The sequence below is a fragment of the Sinocyclocheilus grahami genome, unplaced genomic scaffold (assembly GCF_001515645.1).
Source record: "Sinocyclocheilus grahami isolate Dianchi unplaced genomic scaffold, SAMN03320097.WGS_v1.1 scaffold645.1, whole genome shotgun sequence".
Classification (NCBI taxonomy): domain Eukaryota; kingdom Metazoa; phylum Chordata; class Actinopteri; order Cypriniformes; family Cyprinidae; genus Sinocyclocheilus; species Sinocyclocheilus grahami.
The window spans coordinates 20,360-33,456 of record NW_015505824.1 but is presented as its reverse complement, the minus strand read 5'-3'; the positions used below and the strand labels follow the sequence as shown (position 1 = coordinate 33,456).

General features: G+C 37.6%; 1 protein-coding gene and 1 long non-coding RNA gene across 2 annotated transcripts in view; both read right to left on the bottom strand.

Annotated features, from left to right (window-relative positions):
- The window catches only part of znf638 (zinc finger protein 638), a 32,100-nt gene extending 23,959 nt beyond the window's left edge, over nucleotides 1-8,141 (bottom strand). The window contains exon 1 of the mRNA XM_016242077.1: nucleotides 7,911-8,141. Within this exon, the coding sequence (XP_016097563.1) occupies nucleotides 7,911-8,032 (122 nt within the window). The 5' untranslated portion in view covers nucleotides 8,033-8,141. The remainder of the gene's footprint in view (nucleotides 1-7,910) is intronic.
- A 2,399-nt stretch (nucleotides 8,142-10,540) lies between these two features.
- LOC107558413 (uncharacterized) lies at nucleotides 10,541-11,205 on the bottom strand. Its single transcript, XR_001605475.1, has 3 exons — nucleotides 11,150-11,205; nucleotides 10,733-10,866; nucleotides 10,541-10,617 (listed from the first exon to the last, which is right to left on the bottom strand). It is a non-coding gene; the product is annotated as an uncharacterized lncRNA (long non-coding RNA).
- Between the last annotated feature and the right edge of the window lie 1,892 nt (nucleotides 11,206-13,097).

Sequence of the window (13,097 nt, the reverse complement as noted above, 5' to 3'; positions counted from 1 at the left end):
AGGAGGGAACATTTAATTTAAAAGTCCCTGAAAGTGATTTTGTGCCTCTTTGGGATGGCACAATAAAGCAACGTTCACTTGCAGAACACAAGTTTCAAGAGGGCACATAATTCTGAATTAATGAATTTAGGTAAAGGGGTTCAGAGCCAGTGGTGGTTTTGTAGGCAAACATTAATGCCTTGAATTTTATGGGAGCAGCTATTGGTAGCCAGCGCAAATTGATAAACAGAGGTGTGACGTGCATTCTTTTTGGCTCATTCAAAATTAATCTTGCTGCCGCATTCTGGATTAATTGTAAAGGTTTGATAGAACTGGCTGGGAGACCTGCCAAGAGAGCATTGCAATGGTCCAGCCTGGACAGAACAAGAGCTTAAACAAGGAGTTGTGAAACATGTTCTTGATGTTGAATAAAGCAAATCTGCAGGACCGGGCAGTTTTAGCAATGTGGTCTGAGAAAATTGGCTGATCATCAGTCATAACTCCAAGGTTTCTGGCTGTTTTTGAAGGAATTATGGTTGATGTGCCTAACTGGATTGTGAAATTGTGATGAAACGATGGGTTTGATGGAACCACAAGCAGTTCTGTCTTGGCAAGGTTGAATTGAAGGTGATGGTCCTTCATCCAGCAAGAAATGTCTGTTAGACAAGCTGAGATGCGATGAAACCAGACTGGTTGCTGTCGAGGAGGTTGTTCTGTGTGAGTAAGGCAGAGACTTGGTTGAACTCAGCTCGTTCAAGTGTTTTTCCAATGAAAGGAAGAAGGACAACTGGTCTGTAGTTCTCTAAAAGAGATGGGTTAAGGGTGGGTTTCTTAAGTAGAGGGGTTATACGAGTCTGTCTAAATGAGGCAAAAACACCAGTGTGGAGGGATGTGTTAATGATGTGGGTGAGTGCAGGTACAACTGCAGGAGAAACGGCTTGAAGAAGATGAGATGGAATAGGATCAAGCGGACAAGTAGTTGGATGATTAGAAAGGATGAGTTTGGAGATTTCTGCCTCAGAGAGTGAAGAGAAGGATGGGAACGAGTGTATGTTTGCTGGTGAGATGTGCTTGACAGATTGTGGTGTGGAAAATTGTGCACTGATGGTTTTAATATGTTATGCTGTTATGCTGATGATACTCAGCTCTAGATTTCTTTGTGGCCTGACGATACATACCAATTCGCAAAACTAATGGAATACATAGTTGATATAAAAAAACTGGATGACTAGTAATTTCCTACTATTAAATTCTGAAAAAAACAGAGGTGTTAATTATTGGACCAAAAACCTCTTCATGTAATAACCTAGAACACTGTCTAACACTTGATGCCTGCTCTGTCAATTCTTCGTCAACAGTTAGGGTGTGCTATTTGATAGCAAACTTTCCTTTGAAAACCATCTTTCTAACATTTGTAAAACCACATTTTTCCATCTTAAAATATATATATATATAAATTATGACCTATGCACTCAATGTCAAATACAGAAACGTTAATTCATGCATTCATGACGTCAAGGTTAGATTATTGTAATGCTTTATTTGGTGGTTGCTCTGCCTGCTTAATAAACAAACTCCAGCTGGTCCAAAATGCAGCAGCTAGAGTTCTTACTAGAACCAGGAAGTACGACCATATTAGCCCGGCTCTGTCAACTCTGCACTGGCTCCCTATTAAACATTGTATACATTTTAAAATCTTGCTAATTACTTATAAAGCCCTGAATAGTTTAGATATTCAGTACTTGAGCGAGCTAATATCGCATTATAGTCCTTCACGTCCGCTGCGATCTCAAAACTCTGGCTGTTTGATAATACCTAGAATATCAAAATCAACTGCTGGTGGCAGATCCTTTTCCTATTTAGCGCCCAAACTCTGGAACAATCTACCTAATTTTGTTCGGGAGGCAGACACACTCTGTCAGTTTAAATCTAGATTAAAGACCCATCTCTTTAATCTGCCATACACACATAACACACTATCACATTTCTATAATTCAAATCCGTTAAAGGATTGTTAGGCTGCATTAATTAATAATAATAATAATAATAATAATAATAATAATAATAATAATAAACCAGGGGAACCAGACAAGTCCTCTGCACAATCTGACCTGTGTTGCAGCCTGGAATTAAACCTCACCATGCTGTTTTTGTCTGGCCAGAGGAGACTGAGCCTTGTTTCTCCCAAGGTCTTGTTTCTCCATTTCTATCACCGATGGTTCTTTGCCACTGTCGCCTTTGGCTTGCTTAGTTGGCGATGCTTAGTTTCTGGCAGTATTGTTCGGCTTGATTGCATAGACAATATTGGAAGAGATCTGAACTGGATGATGACATCCCTGAATCATCAATGAACTGACCTTAACTGAAAAATGGACTGCTTGTTATTGTCCTCTTGTGTCCTCGGTTTCCTGTTTGACACTGTAAAGCTGCTTTGACACAATCTGTATTGTATAAAGCGCTATATAAATAAAGGTGACTTGACTTGACGGAATTAATAACCCAAAGATTTCCAACAAGATCTTGAAACATGGATTTTTGAATCATGAATCATTTGCTTCAGTCAAGAAAATGTACTCACCCTCACACCATCCAAATAAATGTTTATATTAATGTAAAATTGAAAAAAAAAATTAATAAATGATTATATTAATGTAAAATTTATGTTATTGAATTGGTTTAGTTGTCGGTATGAAAGAACATTCTCTCACAGCATGATTTCTTATGGATATCTGTTGGTTAGCTCAAACGTGCTGGTTAATGTATCCATATTCAATTCAAGTGGGATATGGTCTCGTCACCCCATCTTAAATGAGTTCTTTCAGCACCTCTGCACCTTCTATTTCAGAGTACAGACACACACAGATAAACACTTACACTCCCTCATGCAAACACATCCCCTTTAACCTTCTCCCACACCCATGATTTCAGAATTGTGCTGGCAAGGCGTTTTGTGGTAACAGTGTCCTCAGATATGTTCACCATCTTTTCTGCTGTAACTGAAAACAGCTTGCTCCTCATTTCAGCTGTCCTCATCTAACTCCTTTTCTTCCAAAGCCTGTTCCCCTATGTTCCGGGTTCATGTGTTTGGTAAAACTACAATTTTTAAACTATGATGGTTTGTATAAAATCTCTCAAGAAAAAAAAAAACTATTTTTGACTTGAATAATATATAATTTCATATTTTATAGGTTAATCGTTTTAACAATAGTCAAAGCAATATAAAGTTGCTGTAAGTAAGCAAGACATTGTCCAATAGATAAGCTGTGAACACCCTGTATTTGCACTTGAGGTTTGACACCCTTAAAATCAGCATAGCTTCTTTGAATTACCTTACACAGGGTTCAAGAGTTTCTGGACAGTTAATGGAACTGTCATTCACCCTTTTGGGCCAGTGCTGCATTACTAATAAAAATGTTACATTCTTTGTACATCTTGTATATCCATTTTTATGCCTGTACTAGAAGACAACATGTGTACTTCTAGTTGTGGTACTGTTAGGGCCACAAGCTCTTGACAATGCACACACACACAATCACTGTAGACCAGGCATGCCCATAAAACATATCCAAAAACATATATAACCTTCTGAAAGAGGAACCCATAAATCTTGTTAAGGGGCCCAGATATAGATATCCACTACTGCCTATCTATGGTCCTTATGGCATTAAAACTAAACCAAGGCCAATAGTCAAGGTCATGCCAGCATGTGCTAAGAACATATTCACAGATTCTATATAGATGTATATACTGTATGTGAATTCATTTTTAGTATGATAAAATGTTACTTTTTTCCAAGCTTGTTGTTACTTGTGACAAGGTAATGTCACTCTGTCCAGTGTGAAAGGTGAAAAGTTTTTCTAGTATTCAGTTTCTGATAACAGCTAGTGCCACGAGACAACGATTAACACGTCTAATTCAGCCAATAAATCTTGCCAAGGTGTTCAGAATAGTCTGGTCAGACTTTCATTCCTGTATTTATCTTTGGTTTGACTTCATGTCAGCTGAGTTTCCTTACAGGTAACCTCCAGAATTCTAAGCAATATTACACAGCAATAGAAACACGCTACAGGTCAAATTTTGGAATGATTAAGAATTTCTGACAGATCATGTGACACTGAAGACAGTAGTCTTGACTGCTGACAATTCCGCTTTGCCATCACAGGGAAATTTTTTTTTCAAATATATAATTAGAACAGTTCTTTTAAATGTCTTACTGTATTGGTGATCAAATAAATGCAGCCTTGGTGACCATAAAATACTTTTTAATAACATTATATATCTTAATTTTTCCAAACTTTTGACCGGTAGTATACAAATTATTTTAATTGCTATTTTACTGGCTTTAAAATAGATATTAAGATTTATCTTGTTTGTAAATGGCAATCACTTCAAATAGTCTTTTTTAGCAGCCTGATGAAAGCCAGTGTTGCTTTGAGACCTAATTCAGATTACACAATTAGTCTGCTTTTCTGCCTCATAAATCTTCAGTTTTAAAAGCTTGCATTGTTTTTGGACACTACACAGGTCTGAGTTTACTGTATGTGTGAGGTCCACAGATTTGGCCATTTAGTTCACAATAGGGTAATTTGGACAATTTTATGCCATTTTGAATTATACAAAGAAATTAAGCAAATGTAGAGGAGGGGCAAAAGAAACCATAATCTCCTGGTATTTATTTTGCCAATGTTCAATCGATGGCATAAGCCTGTGGCTGTGACTACTTCCAGAACAAACAAATCAGCGTCATAAATCTGTTTCAGACTGAGTTTCATCAAGCCGTGGGTTCATCATTACAGCTTTATGTTCCAGGCCATATCACTGGACTCGATCAGATGTCAGGGAAGCGCCAGCAGATTGTCACCTTCTATAATACAAAAGTTCACGTAATTGTTTTTAGAAGATACCTTCGCTTACATTTCATCATTAAACTGATAGTCAGCTAGCAGCTGACTGATGCAGTGAAGGTCATCATTCAGCATGGTTTAGCTCACCATCTTTTAAGTCATAACCCTTTGCCGTGTGCTGAATTTACGAGTGCAATCATGCGTTGTAGCTGCTTCATTGAGTTTGCATTCAGCTGCTTGACATGGCTGGCCCTTCAGCTCAAGGGTCTATTTGGAGTAAGCAGCACATTGTGGTAATGTAATATATACAGACAGCAGAAATACATTGTGTTCTTTGCCTCATGTGCTTTGTGAATGTGTCACGATTTTCTTTAAATTCCAAATTTGTTTGTTTGGAATTTAAAGACGAGTATAATGAAAATGCCGTTTTTGATGATCACAATGACACTGAGAGGGATATTAATGATTAACAATGTTGAGGTTAACAATGATATTTCTGCAATGATGATGATGATGAGGACAATGCTCATCAATACAATGCTCAAAATAAAACAAATAAATGACAAATGAAAGTTGAGCTGTGTTGGGATGGAAATGGCATATCAGTCTGAGCGTAATGGAGGTGCTGGAATTTACAAGAATACCACAGAGGACACACTGTGGGCTTCTCCAGACAGTCTCGCCACAGTCCCACACAACCATTATGTGCAAATGTCAATGTCAAAAGCCCAACTCAAAGATGAGCTGGTTATTCATTAATGATATGATTGTGGATGGAGTCGTTCACATTTCAACATTCCTGTTCATGTAGTTATATCATGCTCAAACACATGTTTGTCTTGTAGCTGTCTATTTTTTATGTATTGCATTGTCCCTCCATATGTGTAAATGCTATTTGTTTATTTAGTCATATAATCATTTTATATAAATGTATAATATGTTTAGATATTTATACATTTAGAACATATACAACTTAACACCACAAATGCTGTCAGTAGAGTGAATTTGTATAAAATCCTTAATATTCCTTTCCTCTAACAACAGACAATGTCAAAAACACAATTAAGGCGAAACTGAAAATGATCTGTTTTGGTAATTTAATTTTAGCCTTGTTAGCCTTATTTGCTCATAGAGGATCAGAGTTAGTTGGTGTTAGAGCAATGCACTTATGGTCACTGCCCGAGACAGCAGAGGACGATCCATTGTTAGCGTGAAGAATAAGGGAGGAGAAAAGGATGTGAATTGGAGAGAGAACAACAAAATCCTTTCATCCACAAAATTAGTGGGTTACATCAACCAGTTCAGCCGGGGATGGAGGGGAACATACCAAAGCAACAATCAGTCCATAATCATGGTACTTTTTAAGTAGTCCTATAGCAAACACTGCTTTGAATTAAATGTAAAGTACCTAGATTTATTTAAAGATTGATGTTGGTTCTTGTTTTGTTTAGACTGTGTCTTTCATTTAGTTTAATGTGGGAGATCCTGTATGTGTAATGTTATCTGAACCAGTGTTAATCTGGGCTGAGTGACGAGAGGAATATGACATGAAGTAAGCAACAGTATCCTCTAGTCATGTGATCTAGAGAATGATTCTAGGCCCCAAATGTAAAGCTATGAAGCTTGCAAGAACAGAGATGGGGTTTCTTAAATATGTTTCCAATTTCATGCCAAAATATGAATTTATTTAAAAAAAGAAAACTCTTATCTTTCTCATCATCCTTAAGGTAACAGTTTCTACACTGTATTTCAGATATATTCAAACAATTACCAGGCTGACTTTGGTATTATATTACAGGCTTGTCTAACCTCATGTTGGGATATAATTTTTTACATGATAATGACATTCCTTTGCATAATAAACTGCAGACACAACAGGTGCTGGTCCCTGCAGGCAGCCGAAAACCAACCCCTTGAGCTTCTTGTTTTTCATGCTAGTTGGTCTAAGGACCATTATAAATAAATACAACATGGATTATATAATTAGACTATTGCTATCAGGGGATAATGACTCACACGAAAGGAATGAAACCAGACATGACTAGATTACAGATGCCTTCACCAGCAAATTTGATTTGACTTGACATTGCCAAAAAAATCTTTAAAAACTTCGCAAATCAAATTCAAATGAATGCTAATTCATTTCATAGCAGAACTACACAGCAGAAAATCATATTTAATGAGTATTTTTGCCTTGTTTTTCAGTTAAAATATGTAAAAATCATTAAAACAAGTTACATGTAACTGTGCAACACCATAAAACATTGACTTGTTTTCATAGACTGTATCTTGAACAGAAGTACTTTTTGTCCTATTGCACTGGGGGGGGACTTGACATTGCCAAAAAAATCTTTAAAAACTTCGCAAATCAAATTCAAATGAATGCTAATTCATTTCATAGCAGAACTACACAGCAGAAAATCATATTTTTAATGAGTATTTTTGCCTTGTTTTTCAGTTAAAATATGTAAAAATCATTAAAACAAGTTACATGTAACTGTGCAACACCATAAAACATTGACTTGTTTTCATAGACTGTATCTTGAACAGAAGTACTTTTTGTCCTATTGCACTGGGGGGAAAAAAACTTGAACTTTTTATAATTACAAAAGCAAGTGAAAATCATGTTAAAGATACATTCTCTGAAAACAAGCCTCAATAATATCTTGAATACATTTATCTTGCTTTAAAGATTTTTAGAAGTAATGTTTTTTGCAGTGTGGGGAAATAATCACTGAAACCCATTTGAAAAGTTATTCTTCTACCTTGTACTTCTGGAAAGTCAATTGATTCATCGTCAACATAAGGTTTAGGATAAGACAACCAAAAACAGGCACATGAGCAGGACACAAAACGCAACAAATCTCACATCCAGACAGTTTAGCGAATTAAACAGCATACAAGGGGAGACAAACACAAATAGCATTTCTTGTCTGTCTTTGTTTCAGAGCCAACGTTTCAAGCTACACATTTTCAGATACAAGCAATGCTTAAACGCTGAATCTGGATCAGCTCCTACCATGAAGTAAATCACAACTAATCTAAAATCAGTATAATAGGTTGGTTTTAAAACAAGTCTCCACTTACCTATTTGGGGCATTTGGTTGGGAGAAGAGAGCCAGGCTATTGGCCTGTTTGTTGACATTGTTACTTGTGATAGCATTTGTTGAGCCATCTTGGGAATTTAGTTTCTTATTGTTCTTTATCATACTTCCGCACCAGAAAAGCTGAATGGAGGGCAAATGTGCTCCTGTAGCACTCACACCTGCTCTGGGACCCAAAGAGACCTTAAAATCCACAAATAAACCAACCCACGGGAATACAGAGAATGAAATGCTTTCAGAAGGATGAAAAAGTGTCTAATTGATGAGAAATCAACACATGATGGGATGCTGGTTGTTGTGGATAGTCTTAGGATGATTGATTGGTTGCTGATCCTTACCTGGTGGTGCAAACAGGGTATTGTCTATGGGTTGCTACATAAAATGACCTGGTGAATGGGTAATAAATAAGCGCTGAAAGTCCCAAAATAATGACTACGTCCAATAGATGTTCCCAGAGCTCTGTAGTTAGAAGATCTTCATTTGAAGTACATTGAAGAAAATTTTCTTTCTTCAACAAATGATTTGATAAAATCAAGCTGGCATTGCCTTGTTGACAAAAATGACACACTTTCATATGCTGCAAATACTCCTTTAAAAAATGTAAAGTCTCAAAACAAGGTGGGATTGCAAAGAGTGTCCTTGGATTTCAAGCCACACGGCTTCTGCCTCCCGTATCAGTGAGTTGGTGTAGCTGGGCCAAAGCGTCACATGCCGGACGTCTGTAGGGAGGGGAGAGAAGGGCGATCTAGAGCCAGAGAGAGAGAGAAAGATATGGTATTTTCCTCTCTCCATGCTTGGTAGCAAAGGGTAATTTAAAGAGACATTCCTTCCTTCTATCCTATACCCCCATTCCTCTCGCTCTTTTTTTATCTCTCTCTTGCTCTCATAGCTAACTGCTGACCCCATGTGTTGGCTCAATCTCTTGCAAATTGACATTTTAATTAGATATGTTAACAAGACCTGTCATCTGAGTCATTTTAGCTATTTAATTAAAATATCCAATTAGTAAGATTAGCAGCACTCCATTTCCTTGCAAGGCCTCAAGATCACGTCACCTGTCCTTTGTAACGTCCGTCCAACATTTAAGGTCTGGAATTATAGTCAAGGATTGTTCACCATTCAGAATTAAATTTAGATTGCCCTTGAATTACAAGACTTTGTTTGAAAAGACTGAAAAAAAGCTTTGAAGTTTGATAGGCCTTCTGGATGGGTGGATGAGCTCATCTTGCTCATTTTCAAATATGACAAATCATTGTATAAGTTTTGTAATTGTACAATAAATTTGGATTTATGCCCAGTCAACTGTGTTGAAGCCTCAATGAATTCTCTAAATCAGATCTGGAATGCAACCTTATCCTCCACTCAAACTCAGCTGTCACTGGAGGCTCAAGAGATAGAATATCCTAATAATTGTGTCCCGTGTGAGTGGACAGGTTCAACTGTACCTCTGCCCCCTCCATAAATAGTTGACAGAACAACTGAAAGTGCTGTTAAACATATGAGCCCAGTTTTTTGTGTGTTCATTTCCTATTGAAACAAGATGAGGTGGGATATATTAAAAGGGCATGTCCTTTTTAGAGGCCGAGCACCGATGGTGCGAGGACCCTCTTGGAACTGCTCTGTTTATTATTTAAATTTAGATTTTGAATTAGATCAAGCCTGATAATTCTAATGAGAATTACAAATTTACACATTTTATATTTTCTAAATGTGTATATTTGCTAAAACCCAGGTCGCCAAAACAGTTTGGCCCAATAATGGCCCAGATCCAGCAGGCTGGAAGAAATAACTCGGCCCGGCTGCGGTTGCCAGACTCGGCATGGACATGGGATGAATGACGCCCCAGAATCGGCTCAAATACACTGGCCCGAGTCCGGCTGCCAAAACTGCTGGCATTGGGCCACAATCACGCCGACAAGAATTGAAGCAATTAGCCAGTACTGGCCAGAGTCTGGGTACTGAAACGGAGTCAACACCACCGGCATTGGGCCACAATCACACCAACGAGAAATTAAAAACTTAACCAGTACTGGCCCGAGTCTGGGTACTGAAACTGAGCCAACACTACCGGCACTGGGCCACAATCACACCAACCAAAATGGTACACTTAGCCGGCACTGGTCCGACACTGGGTACTGAAACTGAGCCGACACTGGGTTACAATCATGATGACACCTAGCCGGTACTAGTCTTGTTCGCTAAAAAAAATAAATAAAAAAAAAAGTATAAAATATATACATACATATATATATATATATACACACACACACACACACACACACACACACATACATATACACACACTCATACAGAACTACAACTTTTAAAATATGTGTATTAAAGACTCCTTCCAGTTCTGATATAATACGAGCTTTGAATAATTCGTTTTTCCACAAAATGACATTGTTACCTTAAAATCCTTAAGATGGCATCTTTCAACTAAAATAAAATATAGATTTTACAGTTACCTTTTTAAGCCTGCATGTACTTATGTCAACTAAATGTCACCTTTACAATGATTAAGATTTTGCCTTACATTATTTTCATGGCATCCCCACCTACTACCCCATAACACCCCCCCCCCTCAGTATAAAAATGACAATCAAAATATGAGTGATATTAGAATTTATTTGTGGAAAAAAAAAATCCAGGAGCTTCCTCATGTAAGCGTATCCTAAAAGAGGGACAGACTGACAGAAAGAGAGACAAAAAGGGAAAGAGACAATGACACGTATGATTATTCGGACAATCTCAGACTGATAACATGAATGGTAACTCTGGTAAATGTTAACATTTGGAACATACCATTGGAAGAATTTGTTTGCATTCTGGCTTGCTCTTTTCTTCCCCCATCTCTGTCCAAAGTGAGCAGCAGCCATCTTTGATTAACTTTTCAATCTCTCCATCTGATGCACTGCCAGTACTTGCATTTCTTCACACTGATTGAAAAAAAAAAAAAAAAAAGACCAGCAGCAATACAGTGGTGTCAAACTCAATTCCTGGAGGGCCACAGCTCTGCACAGTTTGGAAGTTTCTAGTAATCCTGAAGACCTTGATTAGCTGGATCAGGTGTGCTTGATTATGGTTGGAGCTAAACTCTAGCACTATGTCAGCGAACTCACAATTATAGCTTCATTATAAATAAACATTATTTTGATATTATATGTGTAGAACGGTTTATTAAAATGATATTATATGTTAGAGAATCAAATGTTTACTCACCAGGGTAGCAAGTTCTTCTGGCAATTAGCAGCACAAAAAGCCTGTCAGGTTTTGTCATTAGATGTCAAAGCTAGTGCGCATGTCTCTTGAAACTCTTATAGCAAAAATAATGTTAAAGTTCCCTTAACCACTTTAAGCTGGTTTCCTTATATTAATTAAATCATTAATTTTCAAATGTAATTAAAGAAAAAAAGAGAATGTTGGATAAAAGAAAAAAATATTAATAGGAATTAAAATAAAAAAAATACACTAAGAAAAAACATGGGCAGGTAAAAAGATATTATGTTTAACTTTAAGTGTCACTGCTACATACTATTTACCACATTGTAAACAGAGACCCACCCCCAGCACTCAACATAAACTGGTCCGGGTCTGCAAGGCTATATCTCAGCCAAAATCAGACCAGCCCTTATGGTCCGTAATCGGGCCGAATGTGGCTAAATGTGCCGTGTGTCTCAGTGCAAATCGGGCCAAATCTGCATATCCAAAGCCTAGCCAAATCTGGCAATCATTACTGGGCCAGAGCTGGCTCACTTTTGGTGAGCCGCTGCTAGAACTCAGCCGAGTAAGCCGACACTCAGCCCGCAATTGGCCCGATTGCGCTGGCTACCTGGGAAGTTTATTTTGTGAACACATGCATATTGGCAGCTTGAAAACCAACAGACACAGACTAAAATCCACAAAACTGGAGATGGACTGCAGGTTAGATATAAGTTTAGGGTGAAATGCATGAAATTACAGCAAATATGTATTTAGACTGGGACAACAAGCATCGAGCACAAAATTGTGATCATGTACAAGAAGCATAAAATGCAGGTGGTGATAGATGTGGCAGTTCCAAACTTATCAGCAACATCAAGTGTATAAAAAGCAGAAAGAATATCAGCGACCAAAGAAGGCATAAAGTTGCGGTCTCTTTAACCATTGCTTGGCGAATTTTCATGAGCAAATTCCAGTCACTCCATTAGGCATCAGTGCGAACAGGAGTTTCTCATGAGGGAGAAAAAATTCCCCGTCAAGATCTTACTCCTATTCAAGTTGCTCACAACAGAAAGCTGCTTGCTTTGAAAGCGACGATTGACAACAGACAATGGACCTTGTTTTGTATGCAATATTTCACTAAAATGTCACTAATGTGATCACAACTTTAGAGAGTGTGGAAAAATGTCTTCAGCAGGTGCAGGAAAAACAGTGAAGCTCTTAAACTAAAAGAGCACATTAGACTGATAAGATGCTCTGATTCTTAATAGATATACATATACCCAAAGTTTGGGTGGCACACTGGTGCATGACAACACTTTTGACACCTAAAGTGTTTGCACTAAATATAAAACATAATAATACACATAATAAAACTGCGGAAGGATAGGCTCTGAGAGGAGACACTATTATTGTCACCTCCCTTAATGCTTTTGGACTGACCTGAGAGCTCTGCCTGAAATTGACCTATAAGTCCATCAAGGAGAAGATTCCTGCTTAAGGGCTCTTATGTTTAAATATACTTTTAACCAAAGCAACTTGCATACATAAAATAGCCTACATTTTCAGTCATGTTCGTGCATTACCTGAGACTGAACCCATGATCCTTGTATTTCTAGCACCTTGCTTTACTGATTGAGCTATATAATGCTTTTCAACAGACTTTCTCCTGAACTGCAGCTGCTCAAACTCATTAATGCTGTTAATCCTGAAAATGCAACTAATACATATTTTGGTTCTATATGTTAAATTGTACTAATATTAAACTTAAACTTAAAAAGGAATTATTCATTTACACAATTAACAGAAATCACAAGAAATGTTTGCTGTCTGTGTACTGATTTTATGTGGCAAACCTAGTTGCCACCCCTCATTCTGCTCTTGCCCCCCTTTGCCACTCTAATTATAAAATCATGAACACGCTCCTGACCCTGATCTTTTATAACGTATGTTATAAAGACATGAATTC